Here is a 26,701-nt window from a genome sequence, read left to right as displayed (position 1 = left end):
CCACACAAACTAACCAGACCAGGCAAGTTGTCCAGCAGTATTTGGAAATTGGAGGAACAGCACCCCATATTTTGCTTGAGTAGCTTACACCCCAGCGGTATGAACATTGACTTCTCTAACTTCAAATAGCCCTTGCTTTCCCTCTCTCTCCATCCCCTCCACCTTCCCAGTTCTCCCACCAGTCTTACTGACTCCGGCTACATTCTATCTCTGTCCAGCCCACTCCCCTGATATCAGTCTGAAGAAGGGTCTCGACCCGAAACGCCACCCATTCCTTCTCTCCAGAAATGCTGCCTGTCCTGCTGAGTTACTCCAGCATTTTGTGTCCACCTTGTCCAGCAGTAATTATGCCTGAGTAAACAATTAGACTCTAACTCAAACATCTTTGACGGTTCATGTATCTGCTGTACTAAAAGTACAGTGCTCTAAACATTACGCTGCATTCCCACAGAACATTCTGGATGGCAACAACTGAGGGAGCAGAAATTGATGAAAACGGCACAGGGATAGTTTTGTAATTGCTAATTATTGAAAGCATCCGAATCAATACCGTGGCAGTTTCTCAAACCTAACCTGTGATCAAAACTTCTGAATGTTCTAAGTTATACTGTTTCTCCAGCAATGATTTCTGATTTGGATACATTAACTATGCATACCAATGGAATCAATTATGTCAAAATCCAGTCACCAAGTGATATTTAATCTGGCTTTAACATGTTTGCTTTTGTTTAACTCAAGTACAATGCCTCGACTTGTTTAAACAAATATTTGAATTTCTGATGTCAGTCCAACGCCCATCCTCCTCAAAGTAGTTCAGCCCGTAGCCACAGAAATCAAAGTCCTCAAGAAAGCAGTATTCATCAATCTGATATACCCACTCATCACATGCCACGTTCCTTTGCTGCAAGTGCTGGGAATGATTCAGTATTTCCCATATGGAAGCAGTGACTGATAAACCTATGGCCAAAAGGAGGGTCTCTCCAGTTACAGAACAGCAAGCCAACGCAATGTCAATTGCCTTATTTGTTGTTGAGGGCCAAGCAGGGTACATTTGTTGAAGAACAGGTGAAGTGATGGTAGTGATGGTGGTAGTCTACATATTTTTTCTCTTTAACTTTTCAAGATCTGACTTGCATGCAAAGGTGAATATTTATCGCCCATGACTAAATCGCTGCGAAGGTGGTGGCGAGCACCTTCCTGAACCACTGCTGTTGGGTACGTGATGATGAAGACTAACATGCAGGTGCACCAAGCAATTAAAAAGGCAAATGATATGTTGGCCTTTATTCCCAAAAGATTTGAGCACAAAGGTAAAGATATCAGTGCAATTATTTAGGACCTTGATAAGAAGATGGAAGTTGTGCGTGTAATGTACTCGGAAACTGACTGGACCAGCTGTTGGGAGTATTTTCAGACACCTTTAACTTCCCCCTCCTCCAATCTGGTTCGCACATGCTTTAAGAAGACCACTATCATTCTAATGCCAATGAAAAACAAAGTAACATGCTTAACTTCACACAGACGGCTCTGACATCCGCCATCATGAAGTGCTTCGAGCACACAACAACTCCAGCCTCCCACAGCCCTGACCCACCGCAATTTGCCTACTGCCACAACAGGTCCAAACGAGACACCATTTCCCTGGTCCTACGCTCATCCGTGAAACACCTAGATAACAAGGACACCTATGTCCCTGTTTCTTGACTACCGTTCTCTCTTCAACACCATAGTTCCAAACAAAACCAAATCCAACCTCCTGAACTTAGAACTCAGCATCCGCCTCCGTAAATGGATCATCGACATCCTGACCCACAGATTGCAGTCAGTGAGGAAAGGCGACAAAGTATCCTCCACAATAATTCTCAACACGGATGCCCCAAAAGGATATATTCACTCATGACTGAGCAGCCAAATTCTCCCCTAACTCCCTTTACAAAAGTTTGCAGATGGCATCACTAGATTGCCAGATCTCCGACAATGACAAGTATAGAAAGATTGAAAGCTTAGTAAGATGGTGTCACAACAATAACCTCTCCCTCAAAGTCAGAAAAACAAACAAGCTAATCAATGACTTCAGGAAGAGGAGTAGTATACATACACCAACCATGCAACGGTGTTGAAGTGGAGATGCTTGAGAGCTTCAATTTCTGGGGCAAAAATATCACCAACAATTTGTCCTGGATCAACTGATGCCACCACAGCCAAAAAGCACCCCAATGCCTTCATTTCCTCAGAAGCCAAAGAGGTAATTCTGAATTCTGATGGATGACAGACATTATTACAGAATGTACGGAGCATTTAAGATGGAAACTTTCCTGCAAAAGTTTGCCAAACTGGCAAAACCTCACCCAGAATACCTTATGCAGTAAGGCCTCTACATTTAAGGTGTTATATACCTCCATTGAAGGAAATGAAGGGAGGTTTCGGGATCATGAGTCTTGGGCTGAAATAAAATTGACACATGAAGAACGTATGCTCTGTTGAGATAAGGTGAGGTGACTTTACTGAAACACATGATACTCAGAGTGTTTGGGATAACATTTCCCCCAGTTGAGTTATCAAGAGCCAGCCAGGAGCACTGGTTCAGAAAAAGAGGCCAACCATTTAAGATGGAGATGATGCGAAGGACTTCCTTCTCTCACGTTGTAAATCTTTGGAATTCTCTTTGACAGTCACGGAGGTGAAGTCATTGAATATATTGACAGACATTTAAAATTCAAGCAAGTCAAAGGTATGATGAGGGCAGCAGAATGGTTTTAATGCCAAGCCTAGGTAGGCCATGACCTGACCGAATAGCAGTGTAGGCTGCTCTTCCTCCTGATTATGATTCTGACCAAAATCTTTATCTATTTCTGAATCGTAATGTTGAAAAATATACAACAAGCTAGAAAATCCACTGAGGATAAGATCAGAACAGTTTATCCTGCCTTTTTGTGAATTTGATACAATGCAATGAGGTAGATTACACCAGCACATTAACTTTAGTCAGCCTAAACTGGATTGTACACATTCTATTCTGTTCTTCATGTGAATGATAATACCAAAGCATGTTAGGAATGTTGACACTGCTTGCTAATTAATGTTCGTGATTTCCCTTCAAAATATATGGAGCTAAAATGGCTATCTGACATCCACCCTCTCTGCCTCTGGTGTAAAAAGGAACTGGTTAAGGCTACTTCTACAAACAACATTGATTTACTGAATTGTTTTCTGCAGAATCTTTTAAAAGTCCTGCATCAATTATATTTCATAAGAAATAGCAAACACTTGCATTATCAGTACTTCAACTTTTAGTTAGAATACTCTTTCAAACTGTGCAACTGTGAAATAATCTAATCGACTTGACCCATAGGCGCAAATATGAGCAATTTATTGAAATCACAAGTAAAATATTGATATTGGTTTATTATTGTCACAAACAAGCAGGGGAATTTATTATGGGGAACAAGGAAATGGCAGACAAGTTGAACCGGTACTTTGGATCTGTCTGCACTAAGGAAGATACAATCTCCCAGATGTTCTAGTGGCCAGAGATTCTAGGGTGACGGAGGAACTGAAGGAAATTCACATTAGGCAGGAAATGGTGTTGGGTAGACTGATGGGACTGAAGGCTGATAAATCTCCAGGGCCTGATGGTCTGCATCCAAGGGTACTTAAGGAGGTGACTCTAGAAATCATGGATGCATTGGTGATCATTTTCCAATGTTCTATAGATTCAGGATCAGTTCCTGTGGATTGGAGGGTAGCTAATGTTATCCCACTTTTTAAGAAAGGAGGGAGAGAGAAAAGAGTTAGTCTGACATCAGTGGTGGGGAAGATGCTGGAGTCAATTATAAAAGACGAAATTGAGGAGCATTTGGATAGCAGTAACAGGATCGTTCCGAGTCAGCATGGATTTACGAAGAGGAAATCATGCTTGACTAATCTTCTGGAACCTTTTGAGGATGTAACTAGGAAAATGGACAGGGGAGAGCCAGTGGATGTAGTGTACCTTGACTTTCAGAAAGCCTTCGACAAGGTCCCACATAGGAGATTAGTGGTCAAAATTAGAGCACATGGTATTGGGGGTAGGGTACAGACATGGATAGAAAATTGGTTGGCAGACAGAAAACAGTGGGGATAAATGGGTCCCTTTCAGAATGGCAGGCAGTGACTAGTGGGGTACTGCAAGGCTCGGTGCTGGAACCGCAGCTATTTACAATATACATCAATGACTTAGATGAAGGGATTAAAAGTAACATTAGCAAATTTGCAGATGACACAAAGCTGGGTGGCAGTGTGAACTGTGAGGAAGATGCTATGAGGTTGCAGGGTGACTTGAACAGGTTGTGTGAGTGGGCGGATGCATGGCAGATGCAGTTTAATGTGGATAAGTGTGAGGTTATCTACTTTGGTGGTAAGAATAGGAAGGCACATTATTATCTGAATGGTGTCAAGTTAGGAAAAGGGGACGTACAACGAGATCTGGGTGTCCTAGTGCACCAGTCACTGAAAGGAAGCATGCAGGTACAGCAGGCAGTGAAGAAAGCCAATGGAATGTTGGCCTTCATAACAAGAGGAGTTGAGTATAGGAGCACATAGTTGTACAGGGCCCTAGTGAGACCGCACCTGGGGTACTGTGTGCAGTTTTGGTCCCCAAATTTGAGGAAGGATATTCTTGCTATTGAGGGCGTGCAGCGTAAGTTCACTAGGTTAATTCCCGGAATGGTGGGACTGTCGTATGTTGAAAGACTGGAGCGACTAGGCTTGTATACACTGGAATTTAGAAGGATGAGAGGGGATCTTATTGAAACATAAAAGATTATTATGGGGTTGGACACGTTAGAGGCAGGAAACATGTTCCCAATGTTGGGTGAGTCCAGAACCAAGGGTCACAGTTTAAGAATAAGGGGTAGGCCATTTAGAACGGAGATGAGGAAAAGCTTTTTCAGTCAGAGAGTTGTAAATCTGTGGAATTCTCTGCCTCAGAAGGCAGTGGAGGCCAATTCTCTGAAAGCTTTCAAGAGAGAGCTAGATAGAGCTCTTAAGGATAGCGGAGTCAGCGGGTATGGGGAGAAGGCAGGAACGGGGTACTGATTGAGAATGATCAGCCATGATCACATTGAGTGGTGGTGCTGGCTCGAAGGGCCAAATGGCCTCCTCCTGCACCTATTGTCTATTGTCAAACAACAAGATGCAATTAAAAGATCTGTTTGCATGCTACCCAGTCAAATCATACAATACATTAGCACAATCAAGCCAGACACAAGTATAATAGCTGGTGCAAAGATAAAGATACCAGAGTGCAGAATATAGTGTTATAGCATGACAGCGGTACAGATATTAAAAAGAGCACGGTCCACAATGAGGAGATCAGGATTGCCCTCTAACTTATGGAAGGATTTTTCAGTAGTCTGATACAAGCTGGGAAGAAGCTATGACTGAATCTGGTGGTACATGCTTTTCAAGCTTTTGTAACTTCTGCTCTACAGAAGGGGGAATAGGGGAGCATGACCGGGGTGAAGATGGTCTTTGATTATGTTGGCTGCTTTTTCGAGCTGGCACAAAGTGTAGATGGAGAGTCGATGGGTGGGAAGAGGTTTTGGGTGATAGAATGGAGTGCATCCGCGAGTCGGCAGCTTCTTGCAATCTTGTGGAGAGCGGTGCCAAGCCAAGGTTGGAAAACCTTGCAAAACCGTGTGAGGGCGTTGTGTGTTTCGCTGACACAAAACCGCGTATGGGTTTTTGTGACAAAAACATGCGATTGACACCGCTGCAAACTTTTGTATGTTCGTGGCGGTAGGCTCCTCCAGTGATGCTAATCAATATCAATTCTGAAAGCAGACAGCCGTAGCTACCTAATGATACCCGACTCGACTACATGCAACATGCACAGTGTACATGTCTATAAAGTACATGCGGAATCACAATTTTGCCAATGCGCGTTGTCATGCAAACTGGTCATACTTTGCTACGACTTTGATTTATCATATCTCTGGAAGGAAGTGGTATTATACCATAGTATAAGAAGATAACTGCAGATGCTGGTACAAATCGAAGGTATTTATTCACAAAATGCTGGAATAACAGCAGGTCAGGCAGCATCTCGGGAGAGAAGGGATGGGTGACGTTTCGGGTCGAGACCCTTCTTCAGACTGATCTATGATCTATGGCTCAAATGAAAGCTTCGAGTTAGCTCTTTCTCATTGGTATATTTTCATTGTATTTAATCAATGTGTGAAAAAAAAATGCAAGTGCCCACCAAGGTATAATGCATCCCCATAAACCGGCTTTTATGGTGCATCTGTAGAGGGATTTTGGCCAAAGATTGACATGCTGCAGGTACTTCAATATATTACATCTTCAAGTTCAGATCTTCTTGAACATCATCTTACATCATTTGATTTATTCCACTGCAACTTGCATTTAACATACAATCATTTAAAATGTGTGAATATTGCATAATTTGGATCATGTAATTATTCTACTTTCGCTCATAAGTTCTCAAAACTTTAAGATAAGGAACGCACCGGGTTCAATTTCTGTTTAGTGTGAAGTTTGGAATGGGACTACAGTAAAGGTCTTGGTGCCCAATAGTTTGATTTTCTTTACTGTTGAATACTGCAAATTCTCAAATGTGGACAGTGAACGAGAGTAAAAATGGCTAGGATATCTCCAACAACTGATTATGCTGCTCCGTGGGTTATAGACAATAGGTGCAGGAGTAGGCCATTCGGCCCTTCGAACCAGCACCGCCATTCACTGTGATCATGGCTGATCATTCACAATCAGTACCCGTTCTTGCCTTCTCCCCATATCCCTTGACTCAGCTATCTTTAAGAGCTCTATCTAACCCTCTTTTGAAAGCATCCAAAGAATCGGCCTCCACGGCCTTCTGAGGCAGAGAATTCCACAGAGTCACAACTCTCTGGGTGAAAACATTTTTCCTCATCTCCGTTCTAAATGGCCTACCCCTTATTCTTAAACTGTGGCCCATGGTTCTGCACTCCCCCACATCGGGAACATGTTTTCTGCCTCTAGCTTGTCCAATCCCTTAATAATCTTATATATTTCAATAAGATCCCCTCTTATCCTAAATTCCAGTGTATACAAGCCCAGTCGCTCCAGTCTTTCAACATATGACAGTCCAGCCATCCCGGGAATTAACCTCGTGAACCTACGCTGCACTCCCTCAATAGCAAGAATGTCTTTCCTCAAATTTGGAGACCAAAACTGTACACAATACTCCAGGTGTGGTCTCACCAGGGCCCTGTACAACTACAGAAAGACTTATTTGCTCCAAATAACAATATTGTGTAGTTGAACATAAGCAGTCTTGTATGAGTAGTTTAAAATGTCACTCTAGAATGAAATAGAATGCCAAAGTTTGTTCGTCTGAAGGGGGAACATAGCAGTTTAGAAAATCCTGAAAGAATGAACTTTGGCATTTCCAATGTGGTAAGATGCTGTGACATGTCCAGCATTGAGTATTGAATGCAATATTTTACTATGAAGATGCCATTAGGATTAAAGATGCAAGGGAGATAACCAATACCTCAGAATGTGTGAATGTAGAAACCAGGCTGGAAGATTATGCCACCAGGTAAAATAAATAACAGAGGGAAGGAGATGGTAGCTTCTGGAGATGACCCATGGATTTGATGACATTAAGATTTTCATTTAAAGCTACTCTTAATCAAAGTCCATGTTGCATTTCATCCTCTGATCTTAAGGTACCCATTATTGCAGCCAAGTAGAGACTGAATGGATGCCACTAAAATGAGAGCCGTCCACTTCTGAGTCCACTCAAATTTCCAGATTTCCATTCATCAGTGTTAATGTAATTATACTATGTAATCACACTGGTGGGAGAATCAAACAGCATTAAGTAAAAGCATGATCAGCATTATGCAAAAGTGATTAACAGATTTTTTTTTGGAACTGCACTTTGCAACCAATCTCAAATATACTCAAATTGAGCAGCCCAGTAGCGCAGCCATAGAGCTGCTGCTTTGCAGAGCAAGAGACTCAGGTTCAATCCTCACTAAGGGCGCTGTCCATATGGAGTTTGTAAGTTCCCCTGTAGGCCACGCGAATTTTCTCCATGTGTTCCAGTTTCTTCCCACATTCCAAAGATGTGCAGGTTAGTAGGTTAATTGGCTTCGGTAAATTGCCCTCAGTGGAGAGGATAGATCTAGTGTAATGGTGATCATTGTAATGGTGATAATGGTAATGGCAGACTGAGTGGGCCGAAGGACCTGTATCCACACTGTAGCTCTATTTCTAAACACAATGGTACATTGTTACATATAATGAAAATTCTTTTTTGAGTAGAGTTCAGCAACAATCTAACTTTACAGTAGGCACAATCATATGTAAGTGCAACAGTTTAAAATAGTAGATTACGCTGAGGCAGTACACAAGAGACGCCACATTTCTGGTGTTCTTGTACCTTTCAAGTTTCGAGTTGTTAAAAATAGACTCATAACATTGAACAATTAAACCAACTTTATTTTTATTCAGTACAATTTTCCTGTAAATGTTCACCCCTTTGATTTTGGTATCTTCTTAATGCACGCAGTTCAATTTATAACAGTGAAACTTCAACTCTCCCCCTAGCATTTGGACTTGAATAACGCTGTCACTGTAACCACTTTCGTATCAGTCATGAGTCTGGTAACAGATCAGAGAACACTTTACTATTCTTAACTAAGATGTTCTCTGAGTTTCCTTTGATGTAATGGATGGTCTCATCTTTCTTTTCTGATTTGGTATCAGTTTTATGTCTCTCTGTATTTGTTGCAGATTGTTTGGCATAAGTACTGTTTTAGTTCTAAAACAGACTAAAATTAGCACTGAAAGTGTCGAGGATGTTTTCACAATCAGCATGTTGAGGAATCAACAAAGAAACATCTGGAATTTTTGGAATTCTCATGGAGGGTTTCACGATGATGTTGTTCTTTGGGAGAATGCTCCAGTGATCCTCAGTAATAAACAAAGTGTATTACATAAGAACTTTAGGTCCTTCAGACCTTCACTCTTACTATGACATTCGAATAGATTGTGGCTGATCTTTTACCTTGAGTATTATCCAACACTAACCCTATATTCTTTTTGATTCCTGATTTCTATCTTGGATACACTCAGTGAAGGAACTCAAAAAACAAACTACTGGAAGAATGCAGCAGCTCAAGCCGCATCTGTGGTGGCTATGGCATGGTTGATGTTTCAGGTTGAGGCCCTGCATCACGACTGAACATAGAGGGAAAATAGTCCGTATGTGGAAGTGAGAGGGAGGGGTCATCAGAAGATAGTAAGTGACACGTGGCTGTGGTCATGCATGTAGACAATAGACAATAGGTGCAGTAGGCCATTCGGCCCTTCGGGCCAGCACCACCATTCAATGTGATCATGGCTGATCATTCTCAATCAGTACCCCGTTCCTGCCTTCTCCCCATACCCCCTGACTCCGCAATCCTTAAGAGCTCTACCTAGCTCTCTCTTGAATGCATTCAGAGAATTGGCCTCCACTGCCTTCTGAGGCAGAGAATTCCACAGATTCACAACTCTCTGACTGAAAAAGTTTTTCCTCATCTCCGTTCTAAATGGCCTATACTCAACTCCTCTTGTTATGAAGGCCAACATTCCATTGGCTTTCTTCGCTGCCTGCTGTACCTGCATGCTTCCTTTCAGTGACTGATGCACTAGGACACCCAGATCTAGTTGTACGTCCCCTTTTCCTAACTTGACACCATTCAGATAATACTCTGCCTTCCTATTCTTACCACCAAAGTGGATAACCTCATTTTGGTAAGGACATTGTTGAAGATCAGAAGGAACAGCGGAACGAGAGCAATGAGAGAAGAACTTAAAAGAAATCCGAAACAGAGAAGGAGAGTTTCGTCAAAGTGTGTCTGGTCGGGAGGGCACTAGTGTTGGGAGAGGGATCCTGCAAGGAACAGGCAGAAGATAAGGTAAGTGGTAGGTCGTTGTAGTTAAGCTCACATCTCTTCCTTTATTTTAGGCAGAATCTTGGCATTTCTTCCTACCTGCTGTGCATCAGGTGGAGTGTACCGAGGAATATGCAAAGGCCAAAGCACCCATTCAGAGAGCCTTGAATCCTCTGGCTCTCAACTTATTGCAGTGGACTTTTATTAGCATCTTCACGTTTATCCTGCTCTTGAATAAAAGCTGCCTGAAGGTGATGTAATGCTCGAACTGTATACTTCTCAGGTAATTTGTGCAGTTTACATATTTTACTGCCTCTCTCAGAAGCAGCTTCATAACGTCTGCTGCCTCAAACGCAAGAAGAAGACTGCCTCTCTTCTCCCCCCCCCCCCCCTTTTTCTTTCTCTGGCACCAAACACAAACTAATGCACAGCTGTTAAGAAGCAACTTTACAATCGGTAGAACTTTATTTCAAATGTTTTGGATAGATGGAAATATAATTTCCAGCCATGGAAACACAGTAGGGGGCCTAGCTAATGTAATAGCGGTTGTTGCCCCCAGCTAACTATGGCATGTGTAAATGTACCCCAATACTATTTCAAAGATATTTCTTATCTGCTGAGAGACTACATTAGGCTTGATCCAATACAGGTATACCTCACTTAACGCCACCCTGCATAGATCTGAATTGAACCTGCACACTTTCATTTTGGAGTATTATTTTTCCAGTCTGCACCTTGGCTTTAATGAATGCTGGGGGCTTAATAATAGCATGTAGCTTTTGAAAGTCCTGATACAGTGAAGGTGTAATTATCTTTCAAACCCAGAGTGTCAGGTGTGCTGAGGAGTTGAAAGGGCCGCTGTGGCTAAACATGTGGGGTTGCAGGCTCCTTCTGCCACTGCATACAAGTGAAGAGTGATTTTTCCTGGCCGCAGGAGACTGGAGGAGTGCGGGGCATCGCATTTGCTGGCTTCTGCAGGACTGGAGCTGCCTTCTACCAGGTGAGTATAGATGAGTTACCCTGGCTAACGGGTGACCGAAAAAGTGCAAAAGGTTGGATTTGCTAGTTTCTGCATTACTGGAGGCATCTTCCACTGAATGCATATGTGCGATTTTCCAGCGCAATTGTAGCACAGGATCGTGCAGTAGGCAGGACTTGCCAGCTCCTACAGGTCTCCAGGCACTGTCTAAAGGGTGCTAGCGATGCATTTAGCCACTAAGGTTCAGGTGGGCCACATTCATGCTTCACCGGGTTAGTGTTTTGGCATTAGGTTTATAGCTAGGTGCAGGTAGGTACGGTCCAGCGCTTCTCAGGATTATGGTTCAGGGATTCCCCTGTTAGGGTCAGGCTGAAGACACAAAGAACAGCAGTGCTGGAGTAACTCAGCGAATCATTCAGCATCTCAGGAGAATATGGAGGGGTGATGTTTTGTATCAGGACCCTTCTTCAGACCTGTGATGTACAGTCATGCGATGGAGTACCTCCAGTCTGGAACCAAGCTGCATGAAAATTACTTTTGCAACTTGTTTAGGCCAATGAGAAGTAACAAATTATCCATTTGTATGCTTAAGGCCCTGCGATGATTGTGTACTAAACTGCATGGAAATGCAAGATGAATACAAAAAATAGAATACTCATTTGTTAGGCTTTCATTATTGCAGTTGCAGTCATACAACATAGAAACAGGCTCTTTGGCCCAACTTGGACACGTTGACCAAGATGCCCTGTCTGCACCAGTTCAACCTTCCCATGTTTGGCCCATATCCCTTTGAATCTTTCCTATCCATGTACCTGTTCAAATGCCTTTTAAATGTCGTTACAGTACTTGCCTCAACCACCTCTCCTGGCAGCTCAATCTACATACCCACCACCGTGTGCAAAAAGTTGCCAGTCTGATTCCCTCTCACTATAAACTTATGTTCTCTGATTCTTGAATCCCCTCCCCTTGGTAAAAAGACTGTGTGCATCTACTCTCTGTATTCCCCTCATGATCTTATAGACCTCCATAAGATCACCCCAGCCTCCTGCTCTCCAAGGATGAAGTAATAACGAGTAATAAGGAAAGGTTGCCTGCTCAACTTTCCTTATTACTCAGGCCCTTGAATCGTGGCAACATCCTCAAAACTTCTCTGACTCTTTCCAGCTTAACAACATAAGGATTTATACATGTTTTCATAAACATGTACTTTTGCCAAATGATTTCAGCTTTATAATACTGAGCAATATCTCACACAACATAGAAAAGGTTGGAACTACTAAGGTTACGGCATTATTTAGCAGATCAATGCTGCGCAGTATTCCAACATTGTGTTTTTATTTCAGATTTCCAGCAACCACATAAATTCACTTCAGCATCATTGTCACAATGAAGAATAAAAACCAAAAACTGACATAAATAATATACCACCTTGAACTTTACCAAATATGTTTTCATCTATATTCAAGTTTGCAAAAGTATTTAAAAAGTATGAAGTGAAATGCCATTTCGCCCCAAATGCTGCGATCTCTGCTGCATTAAGCTGGGGTGAAATACTTGGCAGAAAATCTTAAGTATTTTCAGCAAACAGCTGTGTTCCTAGAATTGATTCTTTCTCTGCACATTTTTTTCACTCAAAGACCACCAGATGACAGCTCTGCATTCAGGATGTCATCTGTGCCACATCCTCAGTTACTGATCCAAGGCAGTCCAATTACAGTCAAAATGTGCTGTGATGCCTTCACCAATCTGAGCCGGGACGGGGATTGTGTTGAACAGTTTATGAACCGTTCTTAAATATCTTTGATAAATCAGCTATTTGTACAATGCTGTTCTGTCCCTCTTGAGTTTCCAACAAGTCTTCCAACTTAATATTGGCTTTTGCATCGAGTTTGCACAACTTGGAACCAACTCCAAGTGTTCAAAATACACCTTGTGAAAATCAGAAAGGATCAACTAAAAGGACTTCATCCATAGTTTACCCCCAAGACACACAGCCTCAACCTCCCAGAGATATTTCCTTTAATTCAACCCTCCCTGCAACTTGAAGCTAACTTTTCTTTCTCCCCCAGGCTCTTCACATGAAATATGAATTGGTTATTTCACAGATACTGCCTCACCAGAGCAAATTTGCTGTTTTTATTTCACCTCGATGAAGATGGGTTAAAATTACAAAGGCAGAAAGCTGTGGATTATGGAAATATGACATCTAATCAGAAAATATTGGAAATACTTGACGTCAGTATCCATGGACAAATAACCACATAAACATTCAGTAACACCAATGCCTTCACCCACACATTCTGGCTGACTTATTGATTCACAATAAAATTGAAATGGAAAATTATCATCCTCAAATGTTTAGACACCACCCGCAGTGAGAAGACATTAAAAGTTAACTGTTTTTCTTTCCGTAGTGCGAAAAGTTGATTGGTTTTCTATCTACAGATGCTAGCTAATCCAAGTATTTCAAACATTTTCTCTTTATTTCTCATTTTCTTCTGCAGTTTCTTTTTATGTCCAGCAGATGTTCTGGTGGTGCCGTACGATGGCAACCTCGTCAATAGTCTGTCTTGTCCTTTTCTTCTTTTGTTGTTTCTAATCTGTTGTTAAATGTATGTTTTAGTGTATCTTTAGTTTTGTGTTATGTCGGGGGGAAACTTTTTAGATCTCTTTCCTCGACGGAGATGCGACTTTTTCCATATCGTATCTCCGTCCGCACTGTGGCCTAACATCGTGGAGCTGGCGGTCCCTTTGCTGGGGATCGACTTCGGGAGCTCCAACCACGGGAGCCTGCGGACTTAACATCGTGGAGCTCGCGATCCCTTTGTCAGGGATTGACTTCGGGAGCTCCAACAGCAGGGAGCTTCGACCGCCCCGACTGCGGGAGAAAAGGAGGGAATATGATAATACGTTAATGCTTTCCATCACAGTGCACTGTGGTGCATGTTTCTGTTAATTTTTATGTAGTTGTGTGTCTTGTTGCTTTTTTGGTATGACTGTATGGCAAATCAAATTCTTTGTATGTTTTTCCATACTTGGCTAATAAATTAATTACAATTACAGATGCTGAAATCCCGAGCAAAACACCAAATGCTGAGCAACTCAACGGGTCAAGCAGCATCTGAGGAAGAAATGGGTAGTTGATGTTTCGGATCAGGATCCTTCATCTAAACTAAATGAGCAGAAGGGAGATAGCCATATAAACAGGTTAGGGATGGTGAAACAAGAGCTGGCAAGTGATAGGTGGATCCAGGTAAGATTGCTAGATGGAGTCGGGCAGGGAAAGGAAGGGTGGGAATAGCTACAGGGGCGAGGAAGTGACAGAAAATGGAATCCAAGAACAAGGGCAAGTGAAACATGGAACTAGATAAAGGAATTATGGTGGGCAGATGGGAACCAGGAAGAATCTGTAGGGAAAAAACTACAGATGCTGGTTTAAATTGAAGGTAGACATAAAATGCTGGAGTAACTCAGCAGGTCAGGCAGCATCTCAGGAGAGAAGGAATGGGTGACGTTTCGGATCGAGACCCTTCTTCAGACTGATGGGAACCAGGAAGGATTTAGTGGGAGGTGATTGCCGGCGATGGACAAATGCAATGGGCAGGGTGGGGAAAGAAACTGGTTGACTGTGCTGTCAGAAGGAGAGAGAAGGGGAACATGGGCAGGGAGAGAGCGCAGGTTAGCCAAACCTGAACTAGCCATATCTCGCCCCACTTTTTCCTCCTCCCTACTATACCGGCTAATTGTCCAGATGAAGGGTCCCGACCCAAAACATTAGCTATCCATTTCCCACCACAGATCTGCCTAACCCACTGAGTTCATCCAGCAATTTGTCTGTTGCTCCACATTCTAGCATCAGTCTTCTGTCGCTCTCTTTATAGCTAACACACTCCAACCTTTTGGTGAAACTCCTCAGCACCTTCTCAAAAGCCTCCACATCCTTCCTGTAATGCGACAACCAGAACTGCACATATTACTCCAAAGCTAGCCTACCCAAAGTTAGCTTGCTACAACACAACTTCTCAAATTTAATAATCAATGGCCTGACATATGGAGGAATGAGGCCACTTTCAGGGAGCTAAGGATTTAGACCCCAAGATCCCTCTCTACATTAATGCTGTCCATGTTCCTGCCATCAACAGCATACTTTCTTCTTACATTTGAGCTCCCAAAGTGCAACACATTGCTCTTGCCCAGATTAACTCCATCTATCATTTTTCCACATCAGTAACGGATCTTTATCCTGCTATATTCTTGAACAGACTTCTTCACGGTCCTCAATCCAATCAATCTTTGAGTTTTCTACAAACTTACTAATCAACTCTTCTACATTTTGGTTCAAGTCATTTATAAACATCAGGTCCTAGCACAAATCCTTGTACAACTCTAGACCTCCAGTCACAATACACTCCTTTACCACTATGTTGTTTTCTTTGATCAAGCCTATTTAGTATCCCAGTTACCAACTTATTGAGGATAACAAACTAATTAATCTTTCAAATCAGCTTTTCACAAAGGACATTGCCAAATACGTTATGAAAGTCCATGCAGAAAATATCAATTTTTGATCAATCAATCTCTTCAAAAAACTATGGCTACATCATGTTCCCAGGAAATTCCAACAACCCTTCCCAAATCATGACCTCTACCATCAAGCAGGACAAAAGCAGGAGACACAAGAACACTACACCTGCAGGTTCCCTTCCAAGTCACTTTCATAATTAAAAAATAAAAACATTAAGATCATACACACTCAAGTATTTTGTTTCAATTCAATATTTTCGGTATTCTAAGTGGGCTGATTTGCACTACTCTCATATTGCCAATTGTTTATAGCACTAACGCTCAACCCTGCAAACAGATTTAAACAATTCTGTTGCATGCATAAACATGCTGTCAAGAAAATTGCAACAGCAGTAATTCACAGATCAGCAACACGTGCAGAAGCACATGGCCCAGCACACAGAGATCTATCCTGGCTGACAGAACAACACAAGCACACATTCAATACTATTCCCTATCCTATCATTGTGCAGAGAAAAACAAACATGAAACACTGTTATGGGATGTGGCCATACCAGAATCTTAGGAATTCCAAAAAAAATTAGAACCAATAATTTAGACATTGTGATTTTAAAATGATTCCAAGCCCACATTTTGTACAACATGACAATGTTTAAAATGAACAGTGTACAAGTCAGTTTATCATTGTGTTTGATGATTGTTGTTTTCCTTTGTTTTCATTTGCAAGATCATTTCCATGCAGATTTGCTGCTGCTCTGAGCAATCAACCAACCAGCCAATACTTCAATTGGACCAGGCTTCCATGCTTGGATCATATCATTAACATGTCACAATTTAGCTGTCAAAAAAGACATTCGTATGCTGGCAATAAATCATTTCTGAAATTAACAGGAAATGCTGGTAGTATTCATCAGGGCATACAACATGTGGAGAGAGAAGCAATTGGTGTTTCAGCTCTATGGCATTTCATTAGAACCAGTTCGGAAAGTCACCAATCAGAAACCTTTGGATTTCTGTATCTGACCTGCAATACTCCCCTGGCCATTCCTGCCTTTATGACAGGTTACCCGCCTCTAAATATTAACTCAGATGTTCAAACTCATAAAAATACTTTGCAAAAGATTTACAAATAATTTTATTATTCTAGCTTGTAGAGAGGAGCATTATAATTAGCAATAAAAGAGTACATTTTCCTTCATTGAAGAAATGTTGCTTTTAAAGATTAAAATAAAGATAAAAAATAACAACAAATCTTAATGAAGACATCTGGGAAAAACAAATAAGCACATAGTGAACAGTGGAAAGTTGCTTTATCATCTAATATATTCAATTCCCTCACCTGCTAAATGGTTCGCATTCCATTCACCCAGTATCTACACTTGCTTACTTTCCAGCATGACTTAATGGAGTGTGAATAGGGATCAGAACTCTGTGCCAGTAACTTCAGTGGCCTCTGAGTACTCAAACTAATTGTAGCACTAATAATATAATTCAGACTGACAATATTAGCCTTGAATACTCATGGTCCATCTAGCTTAGAAAAGCAAACTAAACAATGCTTTAGCTACAATTTCCATGTTGAATTAGAAAAAATAAAGAAACATAGAAAAATAGGTGCAGGAGTAGGCCATTGGGCCCTTCGAGCCAGCTCCGCCATTCAATATGATCATGGCTGATCATCTAAAATCAGTACCCCATTCCTGCTTTCTTCCCATATCCCTTCTCTCCTGTGAAACAAGCTTTAGTTAATGTATCTATGGTATGCTAGGAGAGAGGTAAAAAGGTAATGCCACATCTCCAGCACATGTGTATAAGAAAATAACTGCAGATGCTGGTACAAATCGAAGGTGTTTATTCACAAAATGCTGGAGTAACTCAGCAGGTCAGGCAGCATCTCAGGTGAGAAGGAATGGGCGACGTTTCCGGTTGAGACCCTTCTTCAGACTGACGTCAGGGGGGCGGGACAAAGGAAGGATATAGGTGGAGACAGGAAGATAGAGGGAGATCTGGGAAGGGGGAGGGGAAGAGAGGGACAGAGGAACTATCTAAAGTTGGAGAAGTCGATGTTCATACCACTGGGCTGCAAGCTGCCCAGGCGAAATATGAGGTGCTGTTCCTCCAATTTCTGGTGGGCCTCACTATGGCACTGGAGGAGGCCCATGACAGAAAGGTCAGACTGGGAATGGGAGGGGAGTTGAAGTGCTCGGCCACCGAGAGACCAGTTTGGCCAACGCGGACCGAGCGCAGGTGTTGAGCGAAGCGATCGCCGAGCCTGCGCTTGGTTTCGCCGATGTAAATAAGTTGACATCTGGAGCAGCGGATGCAATAGATTGACCAGCACATGTGTGGTCAATTGCTCTAATGGAAAATGGTTGATGGAAATAGAACGAAAAAAGAAAATCAGATTGCTCCATTAGGGACCCATTGGAATGCTCAGAGATAGATATGTCTAGTGGTGGCAGCTCATTGAAGGTGATGAAAACTATGGAGGATGATGCTGGTGTGTTCAGGTGGGAGCAGGGCTGAGAGTAGAAGTGTGGGAAATAGACCAGGTATGGTTAAGAACTGTGACAGCGCGACCCGTGGGAGGGAAATATAGTCAGACAAAGAGGAAGCCATCTCAGAAGCAGTATTGATTTTTTTTAAACATGCAAAGCTGGCGAAATTAGGATAATTAACCAAACTGGAGTCAGTCATTAAGCTATATCGCATGGAAACAGCCCTGCTGGCCCAACTTATCCATGCATACAAGTCGCTAAGCTGAGTTGATCCCACTGATCTGCACCCAGCCCATATCCCCCCATCTCTGGAGAGAAGGAATAGGTGACATTTCGGGTCCAGAGATGCTGCCTGTCCCACTGAGTTACTCCAGTTTTTTGTGTCTATCTGCGGTTTAAACCAGCATCTGCAGTTCCTTCCTACACATTCCTGCCAAACCTTTCCTATTCGAGCATCTATCTAAGCATTTTTTAAATGTCATAATTGTATCTGCCACTACCACTGGTAGTTTGTTCCATACATCCACCACTGTGTGGAAAAAGTTGCCCCTCGGGTCCCATTTAAATGATTTCCCTCTCACCATATGCCTTCTAATCGTGGCCCCCCTACAACATTAACCACCATCCAGTCTTATGGCACCTCACGCATGGCTATCAATGATCCAAATACATCTGCAGGTGTCCCTGCAATTTCTTCCCTAGCTTCCAAGAAATTCCAAGAACAAGTGCTCACAGGAAATAGGCCAAGAGATCTGGTCAAGTCTGCTGTGGGCTTAAAATAGATATTGTTCCCCCCCACTCACCCTGAAGTTTGAGATGGAGGTCAAGAAACGGAAGAATAGAAGTTGCACAATTTAAAACTGAGAGCTAGGTAGTGATTGGCAACAAGAGAAATCTTGAAGATAGACACAAAATGCTGGGATAACTCAGCGGGACAGGCAGCATCTCTGGAGAGAAGGAATGGGTGACGTTTTGGGTCGAGACCCTTCTTCAGACTTCTCCCCAAAATCCATAAACAGAACTGCCCTGGCAGACCCATTGTTTCTACTTGCTCCTGTCCCACCTAATTAATTTCCACATATCTCGACTCCATCCTATCCCCTGTGGTCCAATCGCTCCCTACCTATGTCCAAGACATTTCACACACCCTTCGTCTCTTCAATTACTTCCGTTTTCCAGGCCCCCACTCCCTCATCTTTACTAAGAAGGGTCTTGACCCGAAGTGTCACCCATTCCTTCTCCCCAGAAATGCTGCCTGTCCCATTACTCTTCACTCACCACATTCCTCACTCCTCCTCACTCACCACATTCAAAACATCACTGAAGTCTCACCTGTTCAGTACTGCCTTCAACCACTGAAGGTCACCTCACCTTCTGTCTCCTTTCTCTGTTCGTTTACTTATTTATCTATTTATTCACTTCCCTATGTTCTTTAAATCCCTGTAAAGCGTCTTTGAGTGTATGAAAAGCGCTATATAAATGTAATGCATTATTGTTATTATTATTATTAAATTACTCTAGCATTTTGTGTCTATCTTCGGTTTAAAACAGCATCTGCAGTTCCTTCCCACACAGCTAAATCGTGAAGTTCTATACAAGGGCAATGACAATACAGACATCCATGATACAGATAAGAAGGAGGGATCAGAGTAACCAAAGAAAGGATTGTCTACATAACCCACAAAGAGCAAGGCACAGCTTGTAACCATGCAGGCTCCTGTGAATATGTGCATGCTGTGAAAATGTTCTCTGAACAGAACAAATACTCGATGGAAAGAGAATCAGAATCAACTATCACAAATGGAAACAGTCAAAACTCAAGTTTTCAGTTGCAGAGAAAGACTATTATAAAGGCTAGTGAACAACAAAGGGTACACTGAGGTGTAAACTGAAGATAAATTATATCTACAATCCCTGAGGAAAAAGAAATAAACATTAAATGTTGAGAGCATGAGATGCAGCAATAGAATGGCTGACCATCGTGATTTCTTTAAATTTAATGCTGGAAAAGGAGATTTCTTTCCTCAAGCTTGCATCGATATTTGTTGGAACAGTATTTAGAGATTAAAAACAGAGGTGGGAGTGGGATGGAAAGTTCAAGTGACAAGCAAGTTGAATATTCAAGGTCACCACTGCGGACAGAAAACAGTAATCTAGTTGGCTTTGTTTCCACGCTGTAAAGACAACCACATGTGAACCAAATCAAGTATTTTAAGTTGAAAGTAATAAAAGTAAATTGCTACTTCACTAAAAATGTTTTGTCCTTTTGAAGAAATCAAACAGCTACTCTGGCACTTTTTCAGTTCATGATTTCATTTATTACATTCACAGTTCATTTGGAATATTAATCCATCTGTATTGAATTGCTTCAGTTGTAGTGAAAAGGTTTCCTGGGGACTTTTCACCAGAATTAGGATAATGTAGCACACACAAACCTGTGTTACTAATACTTGCATATGATCAAAAATATTTGGAACAGTCATCAAAAACATCTGAAAAATGATATCTGTGTTCCTGTTCATATGTTCATGCAATGATTCAAAATTATTGGTATTAATGGTAAACCAGAAATAATCATCTGCAGATGCTTATTTATACCAAAGACAGACATAGTGCTGGACTAACTCAGCAGGTCTGAGTATTTCAGTTTGCAGAAGGGTCCCGACCTGTAATATCACCCATCCTTGTTCTCCAATGATGCTGCCTGACCCGCTGAGTTACTCAGGCACTCTTTGTCTATCTTTAATGCAGTTTTTGTTGGAGTGAGAGTTGTGTTAACAGGATAGAATTAACAAGATTGCTGCAACTGGTAACTGTCCACTGATACCCACTGTAAAATTTGAGTCTAAGTGCCAAATGAGATGCATCCGAAATCCGAAAATAAGCCACTCAGGAAGAAAATGAAAAATCAATTGCTCATTTCCAATTACTTAAAGCAGAGCACTACCTGATAATACCACTTCTGGAATACCAATTATTGTATTTTTTAGACAGGATATTAAGACACAAACCTTGCAAATATGCATAAACGTCCAATTAAACCTGATGGCAAAGTGAACAGCACACAGAGCCCAACAAATATGAACCCAGCCTGATTGACCTTCACACGGGAAGGCTAACCAAACATCCTTCAGGTTTGTACTTAATTCTCCAATAATCAAGATTAATCAGTAACAGGCTGATAGCAAATCAGGTTACTCAAATAACCATCTGCAATGCACAACACTTCAACTGTTATTATAAACCTAACTAGTTTGAAATTAACTACCATGTTGAAAATAAATGACCCTCAATATTTAGCCAGCAGCACTTCAAACAAGAAATCGATCAAACTTACATTTAATCACTTCAGATTGCTGGCAAACAGCACCAGTCTTTTGCTCTGCAAAATTTTCCTACTTAAACATTTTCAAAATAATTAAACAAAAAAACTTACAAATATTTCTGTTGCACAACAATATAACTATATATTTCAGAAACAATAACAGATGGTTCAGAAGTTCTAGGAGCAGAATTTGGCCATTCGGCCCATCAAGTCTACTCCATTAACTATATATATTTTTAAAACAAAGCACTGTCAGCAAACCACACCAAAACCATTGGCTCAAGATTTAAACCTGAGATCCTCAAAACAAGACTTTGTCACTTTGTCCCATCCCTATTGAGGTTTTGGTTGGATACCATTTACCTTCTTTGCAAGTTCAGCTTATCGCTTACGAGTATGTGGATGTGGAGAGCATGTTTCCATTAGTGGGAGAGTCTAGAACTAGACGGCATAGCCTCAGAATTAAAGGACGTTCTTTTAGGAAGGAGATGAGGAGGAACTTCTTTAGTCAGAGGGTGGCGAATCTGTGGAATTATTTGCCACAGAAGGCTGTCAATGCCAAGCTAACAGAATAAAGAATATACATGGTAATGATAAATACACCCAATATACATAGAGTGTGAACAAATAGAATGGTGCAAAGAGTTTAGTGCAATCTGAAATAGTGCCAAAACATACAAAAGTGCAATAAGCTACGAGTAAGAGGCAGCACCTCCAGGAGTGTGTCCAAAAGAGGTCATTTGTTCAGTAGTCTGATAGTAGTGGGAGGAAACTGGTATTAATAAGTTTGAACATCTGGGCTTTCAAACTCCATCTTCTCCCAGAAGGTGGAAGAGAGGCAAGGAGATGGCCAGGATGAAAAGCATCTTTGACGATACATCCAGCTTTCCAGATGCATCAGGCCGTGAAGATGGATTGGTTGGAAGAATGTAACAGGTCTGTGATGCACTGGGGTGCATTCATCATTCTGTACAAGTCGGAATCATTTTACTTCTGATTTATCAAGGGAGAATTGTGTTCACAAAATTTCCTAAAAATACAATGATTGTTCCTGGAATATTTAATATATTTAACAATTTTCATTCACATTGCTAGAACTTCAGTATTCAAATTTAACTCGGGGATCATGATTAAGTGGAACAAACTGCAGGTAATTAAGTTATATCATAACCTGGAATTTAGTCTGTATTAGTGCATCGATGCTGCACCTAAATACCTCGGAGGGGAAGGGATTGAGGGATATGGCAATTAAATTGACAATTGAGGGGACTGGGCATTTCTAATGGAAGAAATAGACTCAACTCAGTTGGGTTGACCACCGTGGTCTATTTTATGTTCAAAATAGAGGAAAGGAGCATTTTCGTCCTCATGCTGATATTACTTCAGATTAAATCAAAATAAACCAAAGTCGCCTTTAAATAACCTGATTGAAATTTTGCAAAATGCTGTTTATTGCAATAAACAGCCACTTCCTGTTCTTAAACCATCTCAGATCGTCAATCAGTATAGGCACAACCAATAGAGGCACCTTAATAAATTCTATCCGAGATCTTTGAGAGAGGGGGAAGTGAAGAATACTTGATAGCTCTTCGTACATAAAGCTTTGAAGCACACTGTCTTAAAACCCCTCAAAATAATCCACATAATTTATAGATCCAATTCTAGGTTTTCAAATGAAAATTTGGAGGACAAGCTTAAAGAATATTCCTCGGTAGGGTACAAAAATAGCAATTGTGAAAATTGCTATTTTTATTCACCCTTTCCAGGTAAAATGACAAATGTGAGAGTTGGACCACAAATTGAATTTTCTGACATAGGGCACAGTAAAATAAGATCTGAGGAACCTCTAGGCACCTGGGATGCACATTTACGTTGATTAGTCAGCTTGAGTTTCAGATTTTTAACACCAAATGCACTGGTATACTATGTCTCACAAACAGCATTACAGTACTTGCTTCATGGAGAATTGGCTGTCAAACAAAACAAAGCAATACATCTGGTCACTTTCTAGGACGTTTTTTCTTTCAATTCCCTCAAGAAGAAATCATGTGATGCATCTTACCTCCAGCACAGGTCCAGCTCCAAGAATAATCTGCTCCACTCCACTGGCAAATCCTTTCTGGCTCAAAGCAGTTAGATGATGGATCAGGAAGTTTGTACTTTGTGTCTTTCCTGAGCCACTCTCGCCCGAAATAACTATACATTGGTTCTTCCTGCGCTGTAACATGGCATGGTATGCCACATCAGCAATAGCATATACATGGGGCTCCAGTTTACCCAGTTGGTGATTATCATACATTTTTACATACTTGGGGTTGTAAATAGGAAGAAATTTAAAAGGATTTATGGCAATTAAAATTGTTCCAACATAAGTATAGATTTTCTCTTGTTTAAACCTATTACGCAGGTTGTCCAGTAGTGTGTTTTCATTCAAGTCTGGTAGATTGCACAGATCATTATAGTCTTTTTGCTGTGGTTGAGGTAAAAAACCCCGTTCCATCATACTCCGCCGCTCCTCCGTCACCCTCAGCCATGACTGCAGATTGTTGTAATGAATAGAACCATCAAGGTTTTTCTCTCGAAGCAGGAAGCGATAGTCCTCACTGCTGAAACTGTTTTCCAGGGCAATGCGGGGCCAAAGCATCATGCGTTGTACTGGACAGTCGGTTGGATTGAGTATCCACTCTTCCCCACCAAACTCCTTCACTTCTGCCAAGACATAACATTTTGTCTTCTCTAGTTGTAATTTGTAAATCAGAATTTCAATGACCTCTGCTGCACTGGTGCTTTTCCTTGCAGCGACAGGGCAATAAATGGTGCCTTCTGCTATATTCCCTGGGTATACCCGCAACGTAAATTCATTGTCTTCACAGCGTCGTCTTCCACCAACATCATGCACATTCATATTGGATCAGTTGTGCCATCAGCACTAATAGCACATCCATACAGAGGACCAGTCCTGCTTCATGATGTCAGACCTAAAATACAACAAACAGAAGTAGAAATCACATTTCCAGCTGCACTTAAGATCCAAATCTACTACAATCCAAAAACTTTAAAAGAGGCTCAATTAATAAATACATTACAATTATCTACATGACCAAATAAAATTACAACACTAAAGAATCATGCTACTTTGCAGGGGTCTTCCCTGCCTTTTGGACTCCCCTTTAAAAGAACGAGCAGCTCAACTAGCAGCACAATTATATTTCCTAATTTTGCGTTGAAGCCTAACCCTAATGACCATATGCTTAGCATGTCTCTATCCCTTTGAAGCCTCTACATCATCTTCTGTCCACAATTTCACCAAAGTTTGGAAGTTTGCAGTAGGCTAAACTTCATGATGCAGCTGAATATATAATAAAAGAATAGAATGGAATGCTGTTAATCTGAAGAAAGTGTTTCAACAATAGGAGGCAAAAGAGGTTGTAGCAAGGGTACAGCTCTCCCCAGATCCCTTCCACTCGCTGTTGTAATCTTGCTTCCAATATTTCATATATCATGCAAGAAAGATGAGTGCAAATATCTATGCATATTTGTACATGTTCAAAACATGGTATGTATTTTTCAATTGTTACTTGTAAAATTTCTGCTTGTTTTCAGCAATCAAGTTACTTATAAATTTCTACCTATACTATTTCTGTGGCTGACAGAACACAGATGAATAGGCTAATTATTCCTCTTTGCATCCAGTGCCCCTCCCTTCCCTGTTCATCTACAATGCCTTTCCAATTTTTCTATCCAAGTGGATGAACTCCATGTTTCCACATCTTTGCCACTTCACAACATTTTTGGAAGTTTTAGTTTAGTTTATCCTTCTGTCGTGGAGGTGTAGTGAGATGGGACTAAATTTAACAACCAATTTATGAAAAGTCACCTACCAGTAGTAGAACAATTCGAACCACTAAAATGGCATATACTTGGATAAAAGTAGAAAATGTGTAGATTGGCTGATGCTTGAAACAAGTGTTTTCTATTATAAATTTTCCAGCTCTTGCCAGATTGCAATGGTTCTCAACAATTGAGTTTAGTTGAACTCAATTGCTGAGAACCATTGCAATCTGATGAGAATCGGAAAATAAATTTAAGTTAATTTTACTTGAAGGGAAGAGGGGTCTGCTTCATAAACCTTGATTTAACTGGAAATATTCCCTTTAGGCTGTGGTAGCTGAATGAGGACGAGTGGTAAAAAATACAAATTAAAAGTAAATACAGCAAGGTCAGATAAGTAAGCCTCAACTGATCAGCCAAGTAATTTTCTTTAGTTGGTTCCCATGACTGTCTCCTTGCAGTCAGCACTTTATCCAGAAATATATAGAGGAGGGGAATAGAAACTTGTTTGCCCAAGTTTTTTCAGGGCATGATCTTTAGGGGGTACAGGGAGAGGTTGGACAGACTTGGATTGTTTCCTCTTGTACACCGGAGGTTGCGGGGACACCCGATAGAAGTAATTTTAAATTATGAGCGGCATAGATAGGTAGATAGATAGATAGATAGATAAAGTCAGAATTTATTTCCCAGGATGGAAGAATCAAATACTGGAGGGATGGCTTTAAGGTGAGAGGTGTGAGAGGTTTGAGAGATGTGCGGGTCATTTTTATTTTTGCAGAGTGCCTGGGATGTGCTACCAGGGACAGGGTTGAGGCAGATGCGAAAATGACACTTAAAAGACTTTTGGATAGGCATATAGAAATGCAGGGAATGGAGGGATCGTCAGACATAGACATTGTGGGCTGAAGGACCTGTGCTGTACTGTTCTATGTAGAGTGGCAATTTTGCTAACAATTAGTACATGATTTTTTGAGATACATGCTTTTTGGGAAATGTGTAGGAAAGAATTGCAGATGAAGGTAGACACAAAATTGAAGGTAGACAGCAGGATAGGCAGCATCTCTGGAGAGAGGGAATGGGTGACTTTTTGGGTCGAGGCCCTTCTTCATACTGATGGGAAATGATCATTTACATCTAACTAAAGAGATTAATTATTATTTGACTGAAAGATGAAATGCATAATAAGAATGTAAGAATTAGAAGTAGGTGGAGGCCATTTGGCCCTTCAAACTTGCTCTATCATTTATCACGATCATAGCCTTCATGAACGGCATCTCCAGAACCAGATTGGTGAATGCTTGTGACATTCCCTCTACGCTTTTGAGTAAGCAAAGCAAAACTGAACATATTACTCTAGGTCCAGTCACAGCAATAAACACAAGAACAAATAGTTTAGAAATTAATTTTAAAATGATATTGGATAAAATGGCACAGATAAAAATTGATAAAACCAAGCAATGTTTGCCATGATAGATAAAGCAAGATGAAATGGGTAATGAAAATAAAGTAGTAAAAGTGAGCAAGGAGAAAGGAGTGCACATACAGGCCTGTAAAAAAGTCAAGGAAACAGGTATGGATAAAAAGCTAAATTCCACAATAAAGAGAATGCAACTTA

At 41.1% G+C, this 26,701-nt stretch overlaps 1 protein-coding gene across 1 annotated transcript in view; it reads right to left on the bottom strand.

The window, feature by feature from the left end:
- The window catches only part of myo9aa (myosin IXAa), a 165,224-nt gene that overhangs the window by 120,135 nt on the left and 18,388 nt on the right, over positions 1–26,701 (bottom strand). Inside the window, 1 exon segment of the mRNA XM_078429986.1 lies at positions 23,318–24,233. Coding sequence (XP_078286112.1) covers positions 23,318–24,160 — 843 coding nt within the window. The 5' untranslated portion in view covers positions 24,161–24,233.

This window comes from Rhinoraja longicauda, chromosome 38, assembly GCF_053455715.1.
Source record: "Rhinoraja longicauda isolate Sanriku21f chromosome 38, sRhiLon1.1, whole genome shotgun sequence".
NCBI lineage: Eukaryota > Metazoa > Chordata > Chondrichthyes > Rajiformes > Arhynchobatidae > Rhinoraja > Rhinoraja longicauda.
This window is presented reverse-complemented; position numbering and strand designations above follow the sequence as displayed.